General features: G+C 34.3%; 2 protein-coding genes across 2 annotated transcripts in view; one reads left to right on the forward strand and one right to left on the reverse strand.

Moving 5' to 3' along the window:
- The window catches only part of LOC145265707 (S-crystallin SL20-1-like), a 296,744-nt gene that overhangs the window by 124,701 nt on the left and 145,508 nt on the right, over positions 1–26,535 (reverse strand). The window lies entirely within an intron of this gene.
- Positions 316–24,740, forward strand: LOC145265702 (S-crystallin SL20-1-like). Its single transcript, XM_080121759.1, has 6 exons — positions 316–516; positions 6,923–7,018; positions 12,543–12,658; positions 16,852–16,896; positions 18,931–19,038; positions 24,462–24,740. Exons 1-6 carry the CDS (start codon positions 384–386, stop codon positions 24,624–24,626), a joined length of 663 nt encoding a protein of 220 aa, XP_079977885.1. The 5' UTR covers positions 316–383; the 3' UTR covers positions 24,627–24,740.

Genomic DNA, 26,535 nt, shown 5'->3' on the forward strand with positions numbered 1-26,535 from the left:
CGAGACACGAGATTTAATGAGAGCCGGATATGTACACTGGTTAAAAATTACAGTGGTTATTTTTTACACTTCAGCTTTGCACAACGCTTTAATTACTGTTTAATAGTCTGTTGGTTGCGCTATTGTAATGCCTGGTGCACAGTCAGCACGAGAGCCAACAAATAATCGGTGTGTCCTTCGACGGTGTTTTTCACTGTGTGACCGGTGAATAGAGAGTCGATTAATCCCGGGGCGGGAGGGTGGCTGGGTGACTCACATAATCCAGGGTATAAAAAGCAAATAACCGAGGTTGATTTTCAGTTTGCGAAGTGCAAAATAACCCCACCGAATCAACACATCGTGTTCAGATCGATCTCGGTCTCGAGAAATCATAACCAATCATTATGCCTAGCTACACCCTCTATTATTTCAATGGCCGCGGCCGTGCCGAGATGCTGCGTATGATGTTCGCCGTTGCAAACGTTAAATACATGGACAAAAGGTTCGAGTTCTCCGAATGGGACAAATACAGGAATGGTAAGTCTTTGCCGGATATAGTTGAAGTTTGTATATCACCATTAAACATAGATTACCTTATATCTATATATATAAAAGTGAAAGTGTCTGTGTGTGTGTCTGTGTATCTGTTTGCCTGTGTGTTTGTGTACATTTCCCTACGCAATAACTCTGTCAATTTTTAGCCTACATACTCGAAATTCGATATACAGGTTACTGAGATTTGGGAAAATCGATGTGATCGATTTTTTGGCCAGAAATTTTGCGAATAAGGGGTCAAAGTTCAACGATCTGACCTTTGAGAACTCTACCAAACTCCTCCAACAATTTTAAGTCTACGAACCTGAAATTTTAGATATAGGTTTCTTGGACATGGAGCTAACTTAACAAATTGATTTGAGCCCAAAACAATAAATTTTAAGGGTTCATAATAGGCGTCAAAGTTTAAAAAATTGACCACTGCGGTCTCTTCCAAATTACTCAGATAATTTCTGGTCTAAATATTTGAAATTTTACATAAAGTGTATTCAGTAATAGTGCAAGCTTTTTCATCAGTTTGGGTCGTAAATTTTTAGTTACAAATATATAAATGTATGTATGTATGTATGTATGTATGTATGTATGTATGTATGTTTGCATGTCTGCCTTAAACTTTCAATGGAGGCGACGGATTTTACCAAGATCAAATATCGAAAAATTGGCTAAAAACATTAATATCTTCCCCTTCAACTAGGCACTTTTCTACAGGGGGTGTCACTTTTCTCGCCGATATTTTTTAAAGTTATCCTCTCCTTTAGATTGTCTAGCCTTAATTTTTAAAAAATGTCGCTTCCGGTTTGGCGGTGGTCGTAACAGCATAAACGTTAGGTTTTACCCCGTTCTTTTCATCCTTTGCGGTACGGGTTCGAGCCTGCCTTCCTACTACCACTTTTTTGCTAAACATACACATCCAAACACCCGGTCAACGCCGGGCGCCCATGCTAGTATACATATATATATATATATATATATATATATATATATATATATATATATATATATATAAGAAAGGAAAATGAAGGTATAAAAACTATATATCAATATATAGAGATTTATTCATTTATTCAATAAGGGTATACATCGATTAGGGGTGTTATGTAAATGGGTACACTTAATGTCATGGTATTTCGAAGCCTAATGCTTCTCATCAGAAGAGTCGCGAAGATGCTACGTAACATAATAGGGATGTTATCTAGCATCTTCTCCACTTTTTCTGATGAGAAGCATTTCGCTTCGAAATACCCTGGCATAAAGAGTCTCCACTTATCCAATTCTCCTAATACCTCACAAACACTTTGAAAACCTTGCAATATCTCACATAGTTCTTATTAAAAGCTTAGCAAAAAGCCACCCAAATATTTCCCAGGAATAATAAACAAACATCATATACACCAGGTATTTTTCTCATAAACACAGACATTTCCTTCTGCCTACATACTCACCAATATTGCATTAATTTTCCCTTCTTACTTACTACTCAACAAGCTCAATACAATATTGTTGATCTTTTTTATTATCACATGGAGACCAATCTTTCTTTGATGGGAAAAACGTTGCAGGGCACAGATGTTCTGTTTGCTTTTTGGTCTGTAAATCGAGTGGAGGCCTGAAGCGTCATATGAGCAGCACCAGTTGGAATCCCTCAAGCTCAGTTTAAGTGTGGCCTTTGCAACTGCTGTGTAAGAGCAGGGCTGGTGTGAAGAGCCACCTTCTTTTGCACAGAAACTAAGTATTGATGCATCTTGATCACATCTCCACATGTGTGTGTGCGTGTGTGAGAGAGTGTGTATATGTGTATATAATTTTTAAAAAAAGATATTTCTAAAATACATGAAAATGATTGAGTAATCAACAATAAAGCAAGGGAAAGATGGTATTCTTTTATCAAGAAGTGACAATCACCACACATATATATACATGTATGTATGTATATATATATATATATATATATATAGAGAGAGAGAGAGAGAGAGAGAGAGAGAGAGAAATAAAAAGGATCCAACCGTATTATGTGTTCATCAACGTTTCATCTTTATTTCGAGACTTCCTCTAGATGAATGGGGAAATAAAGACGAAACGTTGATGAACACATAATACTGTCTGTTCCTTTTTATTTCTCTATTTTGTCGGAATACTATTTCCATATTACTTATATATATATATATATATATATATATATATATATATATATATATATATATATATATAAGAGGATAAGAAAATTAAAACTGTAGGTTGAAATTTAAAATCAAAATATATTGTTCGACTTAATACCCCCCCAAAAAAAACAATTTACAAAGTTCTTTATTCCGCGGTTTCAAAGAATGTTATTCTTGCTATTCTTCTCATCAGAGGACAGAAAGAAATCAGCAAATTATATTATTTCCGATTCCGATACAATTACCGATTCCGTACTAAATTCCCGATTCCGATACAATTATCGATTCCGATTCCGATTCCTTAAAAATCTATAAAGTTTTAACTATATACCTGTACTTTTTTTTCTGGTTACTGTAAAAACACACACGTTAAATGTGCAAATATTTCCCTAAACGTAAAAAAAAATTACTTGTGGAGGATTTAAGCTTCACTGGTTGTTTAAAATGAATCAATTTTTATTTTTTTACCATTACTGCCAGCAATAAAAAGTTTAGCTTTAAACAAAATCAAATGAAAAAGACAAAAGAATCGTTTTGGCATCGGAAAATCGGTATCATTTTTCCGATTCCGATACCCTCAAATATTACGATTTTTCGAATTCCCGATAAATCGTCCCAACACTTATATATATATATATATATATATATATATATATATATATATATATATATATATATTTTAAAAATATAATAATCTACTGATAAGTGTTTTGTCGTCTACGACTCATCAGAGTAGCTGAATCTAGCGAGATTCGAAATCGGGACCCCATGGTAAGAAGTTTAACCTTTTACTACTCGTCCACCTCGCTAACAGATCGAATATATCGCGATTTACGTAGATGTTATTTGATTTTCGTTTGTTTGTTTTGTTTTTTGTATTTTTGCGATACGTTTTGAATGAATTCAATTAATTACGAATATGCATTTTTACCTAAATGCGAGTTGGGAATAATTTTCCCTTTAACCAATTTGGTACCCCCCATATATGGAGTGGCATATATATATTTTTTAAACTATAATTATCCACTGACACTGTTTCGTCGTCTACGATTCATCATCTACTTTTTTGGATTTTTTTTACATGGGGTCACCACCTATCAAGGCTCAGAGGCCACTCAGGGATAAGAGTTATTGCGTGTACAGTAATCAATGAGATAGTATTGTAGTAATCATTAGTATTGGAGATTTGATAGTGTCTTACTTAAGGGGCGATATGTCAGGAATTTGTTTATGTTGGACTTGAAGACATCCAAGTTGTAGTCAGGTGGGAAACAGGCAAACGGAAGAGAGTTCCACAATCGTGCACTTCTGAGAAAGAAGCTCTGCTCATGGAATCTACGTTTGGATTTAGGCACAGATAAAGAGTGGGGAAAATTATTGACAGTAGTTTCAGCGATACCGGTGTTTCTCGTGAAAGATTTGCGAGGGGGGACGAGAGATTGGAGGTCAGACGAGCATTTGCCATGGAAATAACGATAAAACAAACAAAGGCTCGCAACGTCTCTTCTGTGGGAGAGAGGTTGCAGGGAAGAGAAAGGGGCATCCCCAACCAAACCACAAAGTCTATTTTGTACTCTGTCATGGCAGGATGGGCTGTTTTTAGCAGCTCCTGCCCATATGTGGCAGCAGTACTCCATCCTTGAACGTACTTGGCTTTTATACAGATAGAGAATTGTATCAGTAGTGAGATATCTTCTGGAGGGATAGAAGGATCCCACCATTTTCCCAGCATCCCTGGCAACAGATTTGATGTACGTGTCCCATTTCAGATCAGGAGTAAAGGTCAAGCCCGGAAGCTTGTCAAACCATGGAGCCTACCCAAGACGAGAGCCATGCATTTCAATTGAAGCCAGATGTGGATCAGAGAGTTGAGGATGTAAAGATAGAAGCTTGGTTTTGGATGCATTAAAAGTGACCAGCCATCTCTTCCCCCCATTGTACCACGTGCTCAAGATCAGAGGAGAGAGAATTCGAGAGTACTTTGTCATTTACGGCCTTTGATGTGTTGCTGTAGATGGTCGTGTCATCAACATAGATGTCAACGAATGATTTAAGTATGTGTTTTGGGAGATCATTGATGTAGATCAGGAAGAGAGTTGGGCCCAGGTGGACCCCTGGGGGACTCCAGCATTAATACTGTGGGCCTCTGATTTCTCCCCATCGTCCACTACTCTTATGAACCTATCAGAGAGAAATGATTTAATGATTAAGAAAACATTTCCAGTAATACCGTAGCTGGAAATCTTGTGAAGTAGGCCCTTATGCCATATCTTATCTAAGGCCTTCGACATGTCAAGAGCAATTGCCCTGGAAAGGAAACCTTTGTCAAGAGATTCATTTATCCTATGTGATATAACCATTAGTACATCTGCTGTAGATCTTGCAGAATGATGAGTAATTGAACTTAGTCACAAAATTGGTACAATTGTTTCAGTGTTGGCATATAAAGATATAGCTGTTATCTGGAATGGCATTCATACACGGATAGTTATTCTTTCTTTATGTTATTTTTGAAAATAAAATGTATTAAATATTGCTCTAATAGATTAAATTTGATGGATGAGATAGAAACACAATACCTCGTAACACACAATAGTTATAAAGTCTCTTTACAAATTGTAGTTGAGTCCTCATTAGAGAATCAATAAAAGCGGTTTAAGTTATCGCAAATGCAACAGTTTTTTAATACTTTCATAATGTTTACTAGATATTGTGTACAGAAAGTTGTTAGATGAGACAAATCATTGGTACCGTCGGTTTCAAGCCCGATAATAAGGACCGTTTATGGTATCCTTATCAAGCTCTCTTCAGCCAATATTCGTCTATCTATCTATCTATCTATCTATATATATATATATATATATATATATATATATATATATATATATATATATATACAGGGTGTCTGTAAAGTTACTATACAGTCTTGTTTTGTTACAAATAAATATTTTAATACAATATCTTACTGTACTGTTAATATATTACAGGGTGTCTATAGAGTAACTTGTAAGTCTGTGTAGTAACTTTACGGACACCCTGTATATATATATATATATATATATATATATATATATATATATATATATATATATATATATATATATAGCCAGTAGAGTTTAGTTTCCTAGAAGTACATCCAATGAAACAACATGTGTCTACCAAAATAGTGCTCAATGAGTGAACAGAGCAGGTATATTAATTTTATTTATACAAACATTAATGGCTAAATATGTGCATACATGTTTCTGTAATCACCCACGTTGGGGGATTACGTCTTCAGGCCAAGAATTACCGTCGAAAGGTAATTCTTGGACTGAAGACGTAATCCCCCAACGTGGGTGATTACAGAAACATGTATGCACATATGTAGCCATTAATGTTTGTATAAATAAAATTAACATATATATATATATATATGTATATATATATGTGTGTATCGCTTGAAAAAAAACAACAATAACAAAATCTAAATTTATAAGCAATAAAAATAAAAAGTATTATTAATCTAGGGATTATGGCCTAACGGTTAAGGCACCGGACTGTGGTAAACATGGTCTGAGGTTCGATCCCTAGAAACAGTTGAACTACGCTGATGAGAGGTAATAACCTCGAAACACGCGTGTACGTAGATTACTGTTTTAAAAATAATAAATAAATAGATAGAGAAAATATTACACTAGAGTTTTTTTTTTTCAAATTAACAACTTTCGATGAAGAAACCAAGACTATGTAAAATTAATGCCGCTCTTTTAAAATTAAAACATAAAAATTGGAACAAAAGCAACAACATTCATCGAATTCTGTTTTCACAAGGAAAAGTTTGATGTTCCAATTCGATTAAAGCAGCATATTTATGTACATACCGTACTTTGGTGTAATTGCGCCAAGTCCGGGGTAATTGTGCCAACTAGATAGACGGGTGTTTTTCGTGAAAGATTGGCGAGGGGGGACCAGAGATTGGAGTTCAGACGAGCACCTGCCATGAAAATAACGATAAAACAAGGATAGGCTCGCAACGTCTCTTCTGTGGGAGAGAGGTTGCAGGGTAGAGAAAAGGGCATCCCCCACTAAGCCACGAAGTCTATTTTGTACTCTGTCAAGGCAGGATAGGCTGTTTTTAGCAGCTCCTGCCCAGATATGGCAGCAGTATTCCATCCTTGGAACGTGCGGTATATTACTTTTTTTTTACAAAAAAAAACATGTTAAGCCGTTTTTGTTTTCTCTTTCAGATATGCCAGGCATGTGTGTCCCTGTCTTGGAGATGGATGGTGGCGTCAAAATGCCAGAAACTATGGCCATCGCCAGGTACTTGGCCCGTGAATTCGGTAAATATATTTATTGTTACTAGTAGGGACGCCCGGCGTAGCCCGGTCGCAAAATATGCTTAAATATGATATTTTAATTAATGCAGATTTCGTATATATTATTATTAAGTACATTTTTCTATCGACTCTTATATATTACATTTAGAAAAGCATTTCATCCAAGGCATGAAAATTGTTAAACAAAATGTGTTTACTATAGGCTTTAAAAATAAAGGTACAAGATCTAATTTGAAATTTATTTATCTTCAAATATACTTTTATAAATTTTACAAAGTAAGGTATAAAAATTTATTACTTTACTTTGTAAAATGTATAAAAGTGCACTTTGAAGATAAATAAATTTCAAATTGAATTTTGTACCTTTATTTTTAAAGCCTATAGTAAAAACATTTTGTTTAACAATTTTCATGCCTTGGATGAAATGTTTTTCTAACTTGCATCATATCTTTTTAAGATTATATTTTATTTAATTTATTAATTTGGATTTAAAAACAGATGAATGGGGTATTGTGTGTATTTATAAAAACTCTCCTACTCTCTATTTCAGATTGTATTTCTCCTCACACCACAACTCATTTTTGCAACCCCCTCTTTGTATTATTACAGGTCTGAATATTATCTCTGTTTTAGTTTGTAATTCTCCTCACATTACAGCTCTTTTTGCAACTCACTCTTTGTCATACAGGTCTGAATAATGAGAAAATCTGGATTTTTTAACAAATCTTTAAAATAACTTTTTTATATTAAATTTTTTAAACTTCTTTCACGAAGTTCACGCGAGGAGTAATAAAGTGGTCATTTCAAAAATAAAAATAAAAATATCTCTATGATTTGAGTCCATAAGGTTGAATCGAAACCGCAACCAAAACTAATGAAGATTTTTTGTTAAAATTATTTATAAAAATATAGATGACTTGAGTGTTATCTGTAATATAAATCTCATCTGTCTGTTTAAATGTATGTATGTATGTATGTATTTATATATGTATGTTATGTATGTATTTATTATGTTATGTCAGGTCATGTCATATGCCACTGGTACCATGTAACCCAGTACTACCTGCTTCATGGTCGGGTCACCGGCGACTAAACTGGTTCCCTCACCAGACTTGTTTGGTGAGAAGGGCGGTTAGTCTCCCTGAAGGATTAAAAACAAGACCTTTCAAAGGGCGAATGAACTCTTTTTCTGGGTCAACGGCCAACTAGCACCGTGTATATTTGTGTGTGTGTGTGTGTGTGTGTATGTGTATTGGGGTAGAGAGGGCTCCCGTAAGCCGTGGTGAAGGCAACCTTTCTAGGAGAAGCAAATCTTTGATTTAAAAAACCATAAAGCGGAAGACCAGTACCCGCATTAAGCTGGTCTGCAGTTCAATTTGTTGCTGGCTATCTTGCTCTTGCTTGTTGCTGGATCTCAACATTTTGAACCGAGAGAGAGACTTAGCTGTCGTACAAAGCTAAGACTCTGTAACATCATATTTGTATAGATACTCACTCAGATATTTGGGCTCATGGATTTTAAATGTCTTAGAGAGTGGCACTCGTCTGACAAGACGTTACAATCATCATTTATGTATGTATGTATAATTGCTAGTCAGCTATAATAGAAACCGAAACCCAGAATTCTTGGTAAACTTATTCATTACCACAGATGGAAGGTTATGACAATTAAGCGACACTCGGCAGTATGTATAGATGCTGTATACATGTTGTGTGATAGTTTAAGAAATATTGGTTTAAAAGGAGTATAATATAGAACTTAGATTTACTTTTCGCATCCTTGTACCGAGTGCATCATTTAGTTTGTTTTTAGTCCTCACATTCAATTAGAGATATTTCTGATGAAGGAGGTAGGAGTTATTGGTGTAATCTAACCATATTGACAATTATCGTTGACTAGTTTTTAACGTTGAAATGTTTAACTTTTAGATCTGTACATAAAGTATTCCATGAATGTCTGAAGCAATATCTATAAAAATACTTATCATCATCGAATATACAAAACAATATACTGATGATGTGCTTTAGCTTCGAAATATATTTAGATTATATATTTCAAGCAAGTAAAATAAAAAAAAATATTTTTCTTAATATTACGTTGTGATTTGGCTTTCACGCGCACTTGATGCATATTTCATTTTATTCCAAGTAAATAAACTTTTCTATAATGGAACTCACAACCTTGACATTAATCTCGCGTTGCCTACGCATAATTCCAACATTTCCAAATACAACCGCTGAAAACAACGCGCGGTTTTTACAGACTTTTCTTTCTCAAACTTTACAATATGGCAAGAAAGAAGAAGAGAAAAAAGAAAAACAACATACTGAGGATGGAGTTTGACTTCGAAATATATTTAAATCATAAATTTCAAGCAAGTAATATATTTGTTTATTTTCCTAATATTTCGTTGTGATTAGGCTTTCAAGCGTACTTGATGCGTATTTTATTTTATTCAAATTAAATCAACGTTTCTATAATGGAAGTCACACCGTTGACGTTAATCTATATTAGAACATCTTTCCCAAAGGTTTAATATATTAATATTGGTGTGGTGTAAGTAGTATTATTATTGGTTTAATTATTAGGTTGGAGGTTTTAAATTTAGTATAATATATTATTAATTAATTTTTTCCCTTCTGTTCTATGGGTTTATGTGCTTTTTAATTAGGTGCGTTATTTTGTCATCTACTTTGTAATTAATGTGTAGTTGGTTTAATAGTATACTTGATGGTGTCCTTTTTGTTAGTGTTAGGGTTTTTGTTTTCTTGTGGATAGAGTTTAGATAGAGTTTTTTTTTTTTTGGTCTACGATTTTTGTAGGGAAATTTTTGTTTATTAGGGTTTGTTTTATGTTTGCTATTAAGTTGGTTGTTGATGCTACATTATACGAATCAGGTTTTTTTATAAGGGCATTTTTTGTGGGCATTCGTTGTTGTAAAGGCGACTCAAACGAGGTGTAGGTTGTTTAAACAGTCACATTCAATTTAGCTTAAATTTGCGGTTTTTCAAAAATTGACCAGTGAGGACTTTCTTTTTGGCGCATCTGTATATGCAGATGAAAAACCTAAAAACTTCTAAGACTATATATATATATATATATATATATATATATATATATATATATATATATATATTTATTTATTTATTTAAATTGTAATTCAATGAATTTCAAAAAACTCTCATTGAAATGAAATGAAGTGGTTGAGTTTCATATCAAATAATTTTCATTATTCTAAGCAAGACAAAGAATGTTTTAGAAAATAAATCTCCTTACCCTATAGGGTTTCGATGTCTACCATCTCATCAGAGCAGAGAAAATATTAGCAAATAGTTATAAAGGTATGCACCCTATTTGCTAAAGTCACCAAAGTCCGAAGAATATATATATATATATATATATATATATATATATATATATATATATATGTGGGGGGGGGGTATATATATATATATATATATATATAAACATTCTTTATTTTTAAATAATGACAAGTGCACCACTGTATGTATATATATATATATATATATATATAACTATTCATTTACTCACATAAAATTAATATACGAAAGTATAGATTTATGCGTAAACTTTAAGTATTTACTTCAAAAGTACTCAATACGTACGTAGAGCTAGTTAGTAATTTATAAAATATATACGGCGATTAAGCTACACTAAATATTCTGCATTTCATCCACTATAGGATTCGTGAGGCTTATGCGCATAAGCCTGACGAATCCTATAGTTGATAAAAAGCAGAATATTCAGTGTAGCTTAATCGCCATATATATTTTATAAATTACTATATATATATATATATATATATATATATATATATATATATAATAAGTTCTCATAGTTTTGCATTGTCTTTGGAATAATGGCGGCTGAAGGTAACAACTTTCCGGTTGAGTACAATATGGTTGTCTTCGAGTCTAACGTAAATAAGTTCTTGATGAGTCGTTCCATAAAAGTTAACAAATTTAGCGAATTTTCAGTACTAATGATTACTATATTTTCCAATTTCTACTGTAAACTCTTTAACCCTTATCCTTGAGTGGCCTCTTGTCCTTGATAATGTGGTGATACCTGTGTAAAACAAAACAAAAAAACTCATAGATAATGAAGTCAAAAGTGACTTTGTGACTGGGCTGAAATCTCTTAACAAGTAGCAATCGTTGCATCCTACACTGATAGTTGCGAAAGCATGAAACCTACTGTGTGTATGTATAAAAATAATTATTTACATATATATATATACATATATACATATAATATATATATATATATATATATATATATATATATATATATATATATATATATATATATATATAGTTCTCGATTCTTTACTTTTACTGCAGAAGAATTCTCAGAAATCGAAGAGCCTCTCCCTTGGGCTAACACTTGATCTCTATATATAGATTCATAATTATTTAAATATTCATTGTTTTTACAAAGGAGTCACCACTTATCAAGACCCGGGGGCAACTCGAGAATAAAGGTTAATGGGTATACATTAGTCAATGGGATTATGGCGTAGTAATCATAAGTAGTGGGAATTTTGTAAATTGGATTACTTAGGGGGGCGGTTCATCAAGAATTTGTTTTCATCTTTGACTTGAAGGCAATTAGATTGTAGTCAGCTGGAAAGCAGACAAACAGAACGGAGTTCAACGGGCATGCAATTCTAAGAAAGAAGATTTGTTCATGGAATATACGTTTAAGTTTCGGCACAGATAAAGAGTGGGGGAAATTATTGATAGTGGTTTTGGCTAGACGAGTGTTTTTTGTGAAAGTTTAGCGTGGAGGAACCATAGATTGAAGCTCAGACGAGCACTTGCCATGAAAATAACGATAAAGCAGAAACAGGCTCGCAGCGTCTCTTCTTTGGGAAAGAGGTTGCAAGGAAGAGAAAAGGGCATCTTCTACTAGGCTACGAAGTCTATTCTGAACTCAGTCAGGGAAGGATAAGCTACTTCTAGTAGCTCCTGCCCAGATGTAGCAACAGTACTCCATCATTGGTCGTACCTGGTTTTTATATTTCACAATTTTATATATCGAGTTCTCATTTACATCTCAAACACTGTGTTAGTAAGGAAATTGAGACCATGATTACTCTTTTACCAATTGAGCACTTACATATTTTAGAGTACTCCTTTCTTACGGTTACCTTGACTAACGAGTTCAAAACAAGAATTATAAACTGCTGGATTATCTAGCTTTGTGCTATTTCTTGAGATAACCTCACTCCGTGAAGGTGAACCTTTCCTTGTAAACATTAATGTCAAGATTTTGAAACTAACCTCACTTAGACAACGTGCATCACTCCTTGTAAAAGTCAATACGGTTTAGTCATGCTTTGAAGGGCTGGGAATACTATGTGATTTTGAATATCTAGTCAGAGATTTACTTGTGGAAAAAAGTAACCATGGTTGTCTTGGCACATCCATGTAGCCACTCGAAGTATATATGTGTTTGTAAATTAATTTATAATAAAATAATTTCTCCACAATTTTCTCACAGGTTTCTACGGCAAAAACAACATGGACATGTTCAAAATTGACTACATCTGCGATTGCTTCTATGAAATCATGCACGATTACATGAGGTACTTCCACGATAAGAACGGACGTTTCAAGGTACGAATCTCTATTTATATATAAAACGCATTTTGTATGTGTGTGTGTGGTTTTAGTATAAATTTGTATAATTTGTATATTAAGCATGTTTATATGTGTTTGAGGAAGGCAGAAACAATTGTATGCCAATAAAAACTGTTGTTTGTTGAACTCATCGAAATTTGCTCTCTTCAGTAAGTAAGGTGAAAATAAAACTCAAATTAATAAACAATAAAAGCAAAATTCGTCAACTTGTTTGTATAAAAACTATAAAACTTTATTTCTTTTCGCGTTATAAAATACGTGCACTTTGCTTGAGACCGGAGGGGAACAGAATTGGAAGGTGGGTAGGTTAAAGCCACACTTGTCGGTGTTTATCTCCCGGCTACCTGATGCGTTTGATTGGTTTTCCCCGTTCTTTTGCTTGATTAATCCATCAGAAAAAATGAATGAGATGCTGCAAGCAAAGACCAGTGTCCATGTAGAGGCAACTCTATATACCAAGAGCCATTACTACCAGCTCTCCTTCCCTCCTCTTGGTGGAGCTAGTCCTCCCTTCCCCTCCCCTCTCACCTCTTCACATTCAAAAATGGCCTTATGTCTAATTTGGTCACTGGGGAAGCAAATAAATACAATCAAACATCAAAGTTTAGTATCTATTCCGGCAAATGCTGCACTAAAAGACCTTGTGGAAATCAGTTCCTGGACCAGGAACTGATTTCCACAAGGACTTTTACCTAGTAGTGCTACCTAGGTATATAGGTTGCTCCTACAATGTAGAAGCAACCTATATACCTAGGTAGCACTACCAGCTCCCCCTTCCTTCCTCTTGGGGAACCCCGTCCCCCTTTCCCCTCCCTCTCCACATTAAAAATGCCCTCGTGTCACATTTTGCTTAGGTGGGGAAGCAAATAAATACTAATTCTTATTTTTGGCTCCATTCAGACTAAGAGACCAGAAAAAAGGTGAACTCTAACATATTTAAATGGTCAATTGAGGAGAAGGAAAGATCTTATTTCAGCCGCGAATTCTATTTTTTTTTTTTTAAATCTAGTCCAAGTTTATCTTTAGATGCGTTGCCACCGGATGCCAGTGTGCACCTCAACATTTGATAAATTTGTCACTCGCTGCCCGCGTGCGTCTATTTTGTTTATTTCCTCGATAACACACCTTAAACGTTCAAATTATAGACATTTTATCTACAGCAGAACGGAGACCCAATAATAAAATGGGCTCCGGCGGCACTTGAATTAAAAAATACTTTTCCTTTCCCTGATGATAGTATTGTTGTATTGCGGGGCTACACATTTATAATAGAGGCGATAGATGTGAGTCTTTTAGACAAGGATATGCATTTTTGAAGTGGGGGAGGGGATACAGTGAATCTTTGGAAGGGATATGACCTTAAACTATATCCGATGGTGAGGCCCAGCTTGCGGGCTTTGGGAGGTGTGGAGCCACCCTTTAATTACTATTGTTCCCAGGTCCACTCTGACCTGGAATGGTAGTACTTGTTAGGGTCTCACTTATGGGGTAAGTAGAAACTGACTTGAAATAAAACATACGAAGCTCATTATACAAAACGAAGACAACACATAACCTTTCGGATGATAAAAAAGGAAGGAAAAGTAGGATTTTTCCAGCTTGTGATGGGAAGTCGATGCTTAAGTTGCTGCATATTGTCGCCTTTGTTCCCCATTTCGCTTCCTATGGAGTTTTAGCTAACTCTCTGCCAGACTAACTCGGACTGTTCTCTGACTCGACTCGATTTATACTCTCTCTCTCTCTAACTGAACTTAAATGTATATATTAATTCTATGTCACGTCAACACGTGGCCTAAACACGTGCATTCTATGCACATGCCTGCAACACGCGTCATGGCAATAACAGGACATTCCTTAATTTAATTAAGGAATGTCTGGATATGACCTTAAACTATATCCGATTGTGAGGCCCAGCTGTCGGGCTTTGGGGGGGGGGAGTTGGAGCCACCCTTTAATTGCTATTGTTCCCAGGTCCACTCTGACCTGGAATGTTAGTACCTGTTAGGGTCTCAGCTATGGGTTTAATAGAAACTGACTTGAAATAAAAAAAAATATATATATACATATTCTATTAAAAATTTTTCTTCAAAATCACTGGATTTTGGCATTAAATAACCTGAAAAGGGTTGATATACCGTAAAACAAAAAAACAACCAACCAACCTTAATTCCATTGTTCCATTATTCCTGATTTGACACAACTTAACAAACCGCTTTCTGTTTAACGCATTCGTTTGTTTCATAAATAATTTTAATTTTGCATTCCTCACTACAATGGATAATTCCACTGCATTCCTGGAATCGTATCTAAATAACAAAAATGTATTTATTTAAACTTGTGATAAGTGAATTCGATTGCGGCATTCTTTTTTAATAAGAATTATATTCGGCCCTAATTGCTTCGTTTCTAACTAAAAACCTAGAGTTGTGCCCATCAATATACAACAATAGATATTTTACTATTCGAAACTAATCTATAGAAATTGAGAATCTCTGATGACAATTTTCAATCTATATACTCAACGAATCTTTGACCTACAGACTTGAAATTTGGCATATTAGGTATTGAGACACGTGGAAGACTTTTAATCGGTTTTCATCCGGAAAAAGGGTTGCTAAGGGGTTAAATTGAAACATTAGTACTTGGAGTAATCGGATTTTTTTTTATCTATTTGTGAAAGTTTTTTTTTTGTGATACGCTGATCTAATGGTTATTGCATTTGACTCACTGTCTTTAGGTGTTGGTGTCGATGTCAGCGCGAGTATTTTTTTTATTTACAAGAAGGGAACTATATATGTATATATTATTTAATTAGAATTCATGATTGAGATGAGTATTATTTAATCATTTATGTATTGTGGGCTATTATCCTCATCTTTTCTTAGTTTTTGTTTCTTTTTTTTTTACATAGTGATCACCACTTATCAAGGCCCGGAAGCCACTCAGGGATAAGGGGTATTGCAAGTACATTACGTTAGTGTGGAGATTTGCTGAAGTGTTTACTTAAGGTGGCGGTTAATTAGGAATTTGTTAACATTGGACTTGAACACATCCAAGTTGTAGTCCGGAGGGAAGCGGGCAGACGGAACAGAGTTCCACAGACGTGCAGTTCTAAGAAAGAAGCTTTGTTCATGAAATCTGCGTTTTGATCTAGGCACAGATAAAGAGTGGGGGAAATTTTTCACAGTGGATTCAGCTAGACGGGTGTTTTTCGTGAAAGATTGGCGAGGGGGGACCAGAGATTGGAGTTCAGACGAGCACCTGCCATGGAAATAACGATAAAACAAGGATAGGCTCGCAATGTCTCTTCTGTGGGAGAGAGGTTGCAGGGTAGAGAAAAGGGCATCCCCCACTTAGCCACGAAGTCTATTTTATACTCTGTCAAGGCGGGATAGGCTGTTTTTAGCAGCTCCTGCCCAGATATGGCAAGAGTATTCCATCCATAGTTTCACGACGTTTCGGCCAACTATTCCTCTGGCATTTGTCACGTGGTAACTGCGATGGGATAGGAACTCCGAATCTCCTAACTGCATTCTCAGCAATTACTGCCATCCACGTTTTTGGCCAAGTAAGCATCTGGCCGACTTTGGATAGGATTGAAACCGTAGTGGATAGAGACGTTGAATCTCTTCGGTTCCAGGTGAGAATTGTCTGAAGATAGCGGTTTCAATCCTACCCAAAGCCGGCCAGAGGCTTACTTGGCCAAAACGTGATAAGACGACAACAACTATGAATGGCAATATTTGCTGAGAATGTAGTTCGGAGATGCGGAGTTCCTATCCCATCGTTTCCACCTGACGAAGGTCAGAGCAATAGTTAGCTGAAACGTCATGAGACAACATTTAAGAATGATGAGGATAATAGTCCGCAATAAATAAATAAAAAACTGAACAATTTAGGAAAAACCTACCCACATGCACATGTCTCATTTTTGTTTTTAACTCATTTTTTTTCAAAGGATTTTTACATTACGTTTAATACCGGGCTACGCTGGGTACATCTTTTTGTTAGAAATAAAAAAAATAGTTTTTGTTTGTTTTGAATGATTATTTATAAAATATTTGAAACTGTACGTGTTTGCAAAGCTATTTTCTTTGTATATTTACACTGTTATAGTTTGCTTCCGTTATTTTAAAGATGTAAACTTTCTATTTATTTATTTGTTTTAGACAAAGAATGCTGGGCCAGATGGCGGAGATATGAACAACTCCGAGGTAATGAACAAAATTTCATTTTTAATCTAATATATAAACGGCTATATGTCTGTCTGTCGGTCTGTCTCCATATTTTCAAACTCTATCTCCTCCGAAACTAAAAGTCGCAAACCATAGCTAGGGGCCTGAAATGATTGGATTGTTATTTTACGGGTCGTAATTTTTAGGGGTTTTTAGCCAGTTACAATAGCTTTGGAGGAGTCAAAAGTGGGTCTAACTTGAAATAAAATCGTTCAACATTTCGTACATTCATCTTAGTTTATTTTTAATTTTTAAGTTTACTTTGTACAGCGGTAACGTCACCAGCTTTTAATTCTTCGGTTTCGATTCTAGCTGATGGCACCCAAATACTTTTTATTTTAACTTTTTGAATCACTACTCTGTAAGAATATATACGAAATTTGGACAAATGAAAATAGAATATTTAAAACAGATCAAGAAACTAAATATCCAGGCTAAATAGAGCACACAAAGAGGTCAAATAGGCCTTTCTTCGATAAATGCATGCTCATTTGCTGACAGGAAGGGCGTGGTGGATAGTAGAAAGCTGATTGGCTAACTAAAATCTCAATAGAAGATGCGCATATAAAAACGACAAACAACCACAGAATTCGCTCATAAGCCTGAAGAATCCTAGAGAGGATGAAATGCGGAATATTCAGTGTAGCTTAATCGCCATATACATTTTATAACTTACTATCTAGCTCTACCTACGTATTGAGCACTTTTGAAGTAAATACTTAAAGTTTACGCATAAATCTATACTTTCGTATATTAATTTTATGTGAGTAAATTAAGTAGTTACTTATATATATATATATATATATATATATATATATATATATATATCAGTGGTGAAAAAACCGGACTAGAGTGCTCAATGTGTAGCCAGAGCAGTATATAGGATATCTATTACTGTGATTCCAGAATGAGTTTACATATTGTTTCAGCTAGGGGGAAATGCTCAAAAAGAAGAGGAAATATCCGACTAGCTCCGTCAGAATTCATAGATGGACTGAGTTATAATATCAAATAAGAATAGAAAAATCGTAGCAGATGAAGGGGAGTTAGATAAGAAGGGGGAGGGGAAAGGAGAGGGCGTTAGAATTTAAAGTAGTAGGAGTGTATATAATAAGAGGGGTTTATTATCAAATATTAATTATGTGTTAATGCTTATATACGCTCTTCTAATTTATAACGGTTTAAAATTAATAGACGCTATTCTTATTTATAACGGCATGAGTTTAAGCAGCACTCTAGTCCGGTTTTTCACCACTGATAAATAAATATCCGCTCCTCTACATTTGAGCACTTTAAAAAAACGCTCGGAATCTACCCCAATTAAGAATGGAAAATATCAACTTCCCCCTCTCCCTCAAAAACCTCCCCCTTCTTATCTAACTCCCCTTCATCTGCTATGACTCATTCTGGACTCACAGTAATAAATTTCATATATATATATATATATATATATATATATATATATATATATATATATATATATGTGTGTGTGTGTGTGTGTGTGTGTGTGTGTGTATATGAATGTAGGTATTTAATTATTATAGTAAACAAATAATTATGACAGCCCCTTTAAGAAATTCGTTTCTTATAGTTGAGCACTTTCAGTTGAATTAAAAAGTCGGTCAATTTAGCTCTTATGCGTAGATCATCGTCTAACGATTAGATCACTGTCTGTCTGGCGTAAATGAACACTTAAAATTAAGATGTTTAAAATTCAACGTTATTTCAAGCGGTTAATGGTAGCCGAATGGATTAGGTCTCCGCTAATCGAGCCAGAGATGTCTCGTGATACGGGGTTCGAATCGTTCGACTGGTAGTAATCGTGACACCCTGCACTGAAGATTCCCGAAAGAATGAAACACTAGTGTCTGTAGGTATTTAATTATTATAGTAAAAAAATAATTATATATATATATATATATATATATATATATATATATAAGTTCAATCGTGATGTGCTTAAAACAAGTGTTTCATACCGTTTTCCATGTCTATGTCTCTTTTTTTAAACAGAAATACTTGCAAGCAAGGTACATGAACACTTTCAATAGGATCATGCCCTTCTTGGAGAGAACCTTGAGCAAATGCAATGGAGGAAACCAATTCTTCATGGGAGACCAGGTACGTCACTCTACAACTTATTCATTTCCATACAATAAAACAAGATTAGTTATTTTTATTATTACCAAAAAAAAAACATCTAGCGAAACATTTTTAGAGGAGATAAATAGTAAGAGAAACAATCTATAATTTTAAACATTAGATAAACTATTTTAGTTCAAGGGAGATAATTTCATATTATTGCGTATTTAAAAGATGAAGCAGATGATACAAATTAATACCGGAACAGTAGTAGAAACTTGCTATGAAGCAAGCGAACAATAGTAAATGTTGTATTTGAGAGAAACAGCTTACCTTTATAGGCTTGCATATACGGATGTTTATTATGTTTTCTTTTCGGATAAAGTTAATGTCAAGAGAGAGATAAACCGCCTTTCTAGGATTTTCCTCGTCTAAGTTTATAGGATGGTGCTTTTTTTATGGGTTATTTCATAGCATATCTTTTAAAACTTTATATAGTCATGTTTGGGGGTATTTCGTCTTATACATATTATTGGGTCATCATTAGGTGGAAATTTAAATTATATTTAAAAGATATCCTAAATAATAAATAATCATCTCAAACTCTCTACAGTTTATACTATATTACATCTAGATGGTAAATCCGCCATTTTAAAACTCTATAAATATGATTAAACGCCATTCTCGGATTTTGTATAGCTTAGACGTATTATAAATCTTACATATTAGCTACATATTATCATTTTATTATAAATCTTATTGGTATATATTATTGCTGTAATGATAACTATTTATTATAAAACACTACCCTGACTTTCAAATCGCGTTGCCAAACGCATTATTCCGGCATTTACAAAAACAGCACTTCAGATAACTTCTTTTTTCTTCAATCTAATATGACCTGGAAAAAAAATTTTAAAAAAAATATATATATATATATACAATTCTGTAGAAGGAGTATATCTCATAAATAATAATGTTAAACAAGTAAATGCTTCTTTATTATATTGCGTTGTTATTTGGCTTTTAAACGTATTTTATACGTATTTTAATTTAAAATTAAAATTCATTCCACGCTTCTATCACGGAACACATTTCCTTGACTTATTTCTTATTTTAGTATCATTCAAAATTCTGTTTTCATCTGTTATGTCGCTAATTCGATCCGTTCAAAAATTTTGTTAAAAGTTCGGGTATTAATGAGTCCTGCATCTTATTTAACATTTCCTGTCGTACCACCACGTGATTAAAATCTCTGCCGTGTTGACACGCGTTTAAAAGTTTCTCTCTTCGCCACGGTTTTTTTTCTTTTCGCCCTTTTTTCTTTCTCCAATCCCGCTATGACGTCAGGATCGCGCCACGGCATGGTAATTTGCATATGTTTCAATGACTTTGTAACACTAGTGAGTGCAAATATTTTCTTCTTTTTTTTTACTCATGTTCACCCCTTACAAAGCATATCGCCACTTGGACGTAAGGGGCTACTATTTCGGGTCATGTCGAGGAAAGATAAACAAGATATTTTTTATTGTACATTTAAAATTCTGCATATCAGTGCAGCCATGAAAGCAGGCAGCAGGAAAGGGAATTCCAAAGTCTAGATGTTCGAGGGAAGAAACTATTAGAATAGAAAGCTTTCTGCCATTTAGAGACAACGACAGTGAAGGGGTGAGATTTTATTGCTAAGCGGGTTTGTTGGGGATATGTACGTCGAGGGGGTACAAGTGAAACGAGTTCATCAGAACACATTCCATTAAAATATTTGTAAAACAGGCGCAGTGATGCAACATTGCGGTGATGAGACAGGGGCTGAAGCTTAGTTGATAAAGTGGGACCGATTAGATGTACAACTCTTTTTTGAACTTTATCTAAGAGGGAGAGACTAGTGGTAGATGCACCAGCCCAGATGTGGCAACAATACTCCATGCGTGGGTGAATGGTAGCCTTGTAGAGGTACAAGATACTCTCAGGTGTTAGAAGTCTGCTAGATCGATAGAGGGAACCCACCTTATTTGCAGTAGCCTTTGCAATGGCGTCTATGTATTTGTCCCAGTTCATATTGCCTACAAATGTTAGGCAGAGGAGTTTGAAGGTAGAATTCTCGGGTAGGGTGCTATTTGACATTGACATAGGGGGTTGGAGAGGCGTCTTGTAATGAGAGCAGCTTAATAATAATAATAATAATAATAATAATAATAATAATAATAATAATAATCATGATAATAATCATGATAATAATCATGATAATAATTTATAGGTAATTAGATAAATTGCTGACGTAATTTTATGCTTTTCTATCAATATTTTGATGATATAGTGTTACATGATAAGGGCTGTCCCCTTTTCATGTAAGTATAAAAATAGAGAGATTACTTAAAATGATAATAAAGTGAGAGAAAGCAGAAATCGAACCTTGGATATAAGTTTTAAAGAACAATAGGTTTAAATGGAATGTCCAGTAAATTGTTAATTCTGATGAAATAAATAATATGTAGGTTGAATTACTTTGTGAAAACAACAAAGAAAAAAATAGGTTATTGAGAAATCAGAATGTCGGAAACGTGACAATATATTTAAATTTCAACCCACACAAATATTTGTTTATTTTCGTGATATTGCATTGTGATTTGGCTTTCAAGCTCACCTGATGCATATTCTTTTTCTCTCTCTCTTTTTCAAATTATATCAACTCTTCTATGACAGAAATCACACTATGGACATATATATTTATATAAAAGTTAGAATGTGTGTAGAGAGGACACTTCTCAACTTATATACTCAACGAATTTTTATCTACAGACTTGAAATTTGATATGTAGGGTATTCAAAAATGTGGAACACTTTTCATCCGGAAAAAAAATGCCTGCTAAGGGGTAAAATTGAAAAATTCGTACGTGGGAAGGATGATCGGATTTTTTTCTGTTTGAAAACTGTTTCACAAATGCGCATGTGAGAATCGTTCCGTGACAGCTTCCTTATGTTAAGAATAAGTAGGTTTGAAAACATTTTTAAAATTGTGTCAAGCTGGCCCAATGGTTATCGTACTTGACTTACTGTCTTTACGTTTGCGTTTTGATCTCAGCTCATATTTTTACTCAGTTTTCACCCACCCACCCCAAAAAAGGGCTGTTAAGCGGTCAAAATTTAATAATAATTGAAACGTGGGGGGGGTCATCGGAGTCTTATCTGTTTGTCTTCTCTTTCACGAATACACATCAGCGAATCGTTCACGTGACAGATTTCTCATGTTAAGAATAAATACGTTTGTTTAAGGTTTTGGTTGTGTTCTCAACTCGAGTATTTTTTTTCTTACAAGAAGTAAACTTTTTAGAAAAAATGTAATACTTGCACGAATATGCGTCAGTTTTTATATAAATTAAAATATAATATTTATGTGTGATTTACGGCCGGGCAACTTAATGTATATATCTATAAAAATGAAAATGTGTGTCTGTGTGCATACATTTTCCTACAAAATAACTCTGTAAATTTTCAGTCTAAAAGCACGAGATTTGATACAAGGAGGATTGTGATTTTGAAAAATCTTTTAAATCGGTTTTCGGCAGGAAATTTGGCTGTCAAGTTCAGCGATTTGACCTTTGAAAACTTTACGAAACCCCTCCGCCAATTTTGGGTCTAAACACTGAAACTTTTAGATGTAGGTTATGTGGACATTGATCAAACTTTTTTAATTTTATTTGAGCCCAAAAAATAAATGTTAAGTAGTCAAAATTCGGGTCAATTTTTTTTAAAATTTGACCTCTGCGGTCTCTACAAAATTACTCAGCCAATTTCTGGTCTAAACATTTGAAATTTTACATAAAGGATTTTCAGAGATAGGACAAGCTTTTTAATTGGTTTGGGTCGAAAGTTTAATCTGCCAAGTTCAAAAGATTTTACCTTTGCGGTTTCTAGCAAACTACTCAGCCAATTTTGGGTTTAAACATTTGAAATTTATATATAATGGGTATTCAGACATGCGGCAAGAATTTTAATCAGTTTAGGGGCGAAAATTTGGAGTTCAAAAGGTCAAAGTTGAAAGAGTTGACCTTTGCAGATTCCACCAAATTACTCCGCCAATTTTGGGTCTAAAGACTTGAGATTTTAGATGTAGGTAACTCGAACATAGACCAAACTTTTGTATTTTGATTTGAGACCAAAATCCTAAATGTTTGAGGGTCAAAATTGGGGTCAAAGTTAAAAAATATTACCTCTGCCATCTCTACGAAATTACTCAGACATGTTTTCGTCTAAACATTTGCAATCTTACATAAAGTGTATTCACACGTAGGGCAAGTTATGAACAGTACATAGAGCCCGAACAACGCCGGGATGAACTGCGAGTATTGTAATAAAACGTTACATAGGATATAAGTAAAAATTTGAAAACATTGAAATAAATAGAAATTAAAGAGCCACTCAAATATCTCGCAAAGCAAAGCACATATCAGTATTAGAATAGAAAAACGTCTGGTCTGTTCTTTCAGTTGGGGCCTATATATATATATATATATATATATATATATATATATATATATATATATATATACTAGCAGAAGTACCTGTCGTTGACTGGGTTCAAAAACAGCCTACAGAAAATGAACTCTGATTTATGAAAGTATGATAGGTTATAAAAAGGAAGGGTTGTAAATTTGTGTTGAATTTGGGGTTATCAAAACCAAAGCAAAATATGATGAAAGTACAAATAAAATAGATAAACCCGATGATCTATTATACCATACCTGTTCACACTGAAACACTTATCACAATATTCTTTGGATCTATATTAAAAATCCTTGTTAAACTTTGTGACATATTTCCACTCTATGGAGGTCAGGTGCGAACAAACACCCCATAATTGTATTATACCATATTTCTTCAAACTGAAACCTAATTATCAAAGTATACTTACGCAGATAGATATGAAAAGTCTTTATTAAAGTTTGTGCCTATTTCCATTCTATGGAGACCAGACGCGAACGCAGACCCCCACAATTTTATTATACCATCCCTATTTAAGTTAAAACATACTTATCAAAATATTCTTATGTATATCTATATCCTATATCAAAAACACTTGTAAACGTTTTTTTTAATTTTTTAATTTTGTATTTCCATACTTTGTGGACCAGGCGCGAACGCAGACCCCACAATTTTAATGAACCACCGTTCTGCCAGATCAAACATACCCATTCCTGTGTCTCGATACATCTTCTATCATTATACGTAATCAGTTTTTGAAAAATAGTCGACCATATAGGAGCCTATTCGTGACCACACACACACACACACACAACACACATTCAGCTTTATATTATATATATATATATATATATACATATATATATAGCGTCAAGTAGCCTTATTAGACCTCCAATTAATATCCATGTTGAGGATGTTTGACATGACCGCCTTATCTTCATTCATATATCATTTTAAAAAAAATGTATTTTATTTTTCAGATCATGTGGTGTGATATGATGTGCTATTGTTGCCTGGAGAACCCTTACATGGAAAATCAGTCAATGTTTAGCAACTACCCTAAGTTGATGAGTCTGTTCAAGCGTGTTGCTGCTCATCCCAAGATCAGTCCATACCTCAAGAGCCGTTGCTCAACTATTTGGTAAATTATAGGATGAGGGTTTATTATCGATCCCTATCTTTGATTTTCTGGATAGACTCAACACCAATGGCGGCTAAAAGTTGATCCCGACAGACGGATGCGATTATTATTGATAATGTGTTTCTTTGGAATAAAATGATTAAAAACGCACAATCTCGAATGTTTTTTTTTTTAATTTTAAATAAATAAATTCAATTTTAAAGCATGTATTGACGTGTCTTTTATCTTAAAAAAGAAAATGATCAATATATAAGAAATCTCACTATGAATTTAAAAAATAGAGGCGTGCAACATCCCCCCTGGGGTCCTATTTCTAAATATTCCAGGAAAATAGGAATAATCTGCATGTCGAGAGGGTATGCCACAGGGGCATGCGCAAGAAACATTTCAACTTCCCCCGCCGTCAAAATTTTAATAAAATATAAGTTATCATGATTTAAACTTAGAAATGCTGCCTATAAGCTTCGGAGGGGTTAGGTCAATTATTAGGCATTTATTGCATGATAATGTCTTCCTATAGAGAGGTAAAGACACCTTTGGTTAAAAAATAAAATTTTAAAATAATATTTCTTTTAATTTTTTTAAACTCATCTATATCTATAATATAAATCACACCTGTCTGTTTAAATGTATGTATGTATGTATGCATGACTACTTAAGACTTTCGACAGCTGTGACGGATTTTCACGAGATTGGTATCGTTTTGAAGCACGATCCTTCGGACGACAAATATTGAAAAATTAGCTATAACTTTTATTCATTCACCATCAACTTGGCACTTTTCTACAGGAAGGTGTCGTTGTTTTCGCAGATATTTACGAAAGTTATCCCCTCGTTTCGATTGACTAGCCTTAGTTTAAAACTTCGCCACTTCCGGGTGCCGATGGACACAACGGCAAAGACGTCACGTTTAATTTTACGTTCTTTTCCCTCTTTGCAGTACGGCTTCGAGCCTGTCTGCCTTCTACCACTTATTTTTGTCCAACACACACCTCAAAACACCCGGGCAACGCCGGGCAACCAGATGAGTAGTATATAATAGTTGGCGACAATTCAAATTCCAAAGTGAAGCAATAAAAAACTGGAGCAGTTGACAATCTCTTTCAAGATGATTCATGTAATGTACATGTAATGAACAGACTAAAGTCGATTCTTTCGAGGAATTGTAATTTCTCTTCCTTTTCTACGTTACCACTTCTTGATAACGGAGTCTCAAAATCATTCAACAGGTGTGGACTGGGCTGGATCCTTACAGCAACTGACTGATCAATGCCCAAAATGATGCTTGCTTTTATCTGTGGCGCTAGACTTGGTTAGGCTTCTTTTTTAATCACACCTAATTGACCACTGGTCTTCCTTCATTAGAATACTCTGCTGTTACCTATTCTGGATGATAACAATCTTTGATCGTCACAATATGAATTATTATTTTAACAGGATATGTTTTAAAATACTGATAGACCTTATAACCTTTTAATGGAACCCAGTATAATTCAAATAAAACATGTTGTAGATGTGTAACCGTACATATTTAGTCACCAGTTTAGTCAATTCCAGTTAATATAAACAATTTATAGTGCAACGTAAGACGACAATGCAAGTTGTTGATGGTAATTTCAATTGCAGACGTTGAAGTGGATAAATACTTGCATCACAAACAGGAGTCCGACCACCCTAGAGATATTATTTTCTTTGACGTAAATTAGTCATTGAACTGGAAATCATGTTGCGATGAAAAAAAATGTAATGTCGAAGATTATCTGTAGATAAGCTGCTATACATGAACATAGTGGATATCTTGAGTAATCAACTACTGAGTGGTAGAATGTTGATCACTAACAACAGCCAGAATTAATCAGAGTAAAAAACATTTCATGGAATGGTAAAGACGTTGTCAGAGTTTTCCGAAAAAT

This window comes from Euprymna scolopes, chromosome 40 (genome assembly GCF_053919585.1).
Source record: "Euprymna scolopes isolate OS-2025 chromosome 40, ASM5391958v1, whole genome shotgun sequence".
Taxonomy (NCBI): domain Eukaryota; kingdom Metazoa; phylum Mollusca; class Cephalopoda; order Sepiida; family Sepiolidae; genus Euprymna; species Euprymna scolopes.

Bases quoted from the DNA above. Each gene is read 5' to 3' on its own strand.
- LOC145265702 (XM_080121759.1), top strand. From the start codon at position 384: ATGCCTAGCTACACCCTCTATTATTTCAATGGCCGCGGCCGTGCCGAG. The intron at 517-6,922 runs GTAAGTCTTTGC...TTTCTCTTTCAG, and splicing joins ATGGGACAAATACAGGAATG to ATATGCCAGGCATGTGTGTC. The intron at 7,019-12,542 runs GTAAATATATTT...ATTTTCTCACAG, and splicing joins GTACTTGGCCCGTGAATTCG to GTTTCTACGGCAAAAACAAC.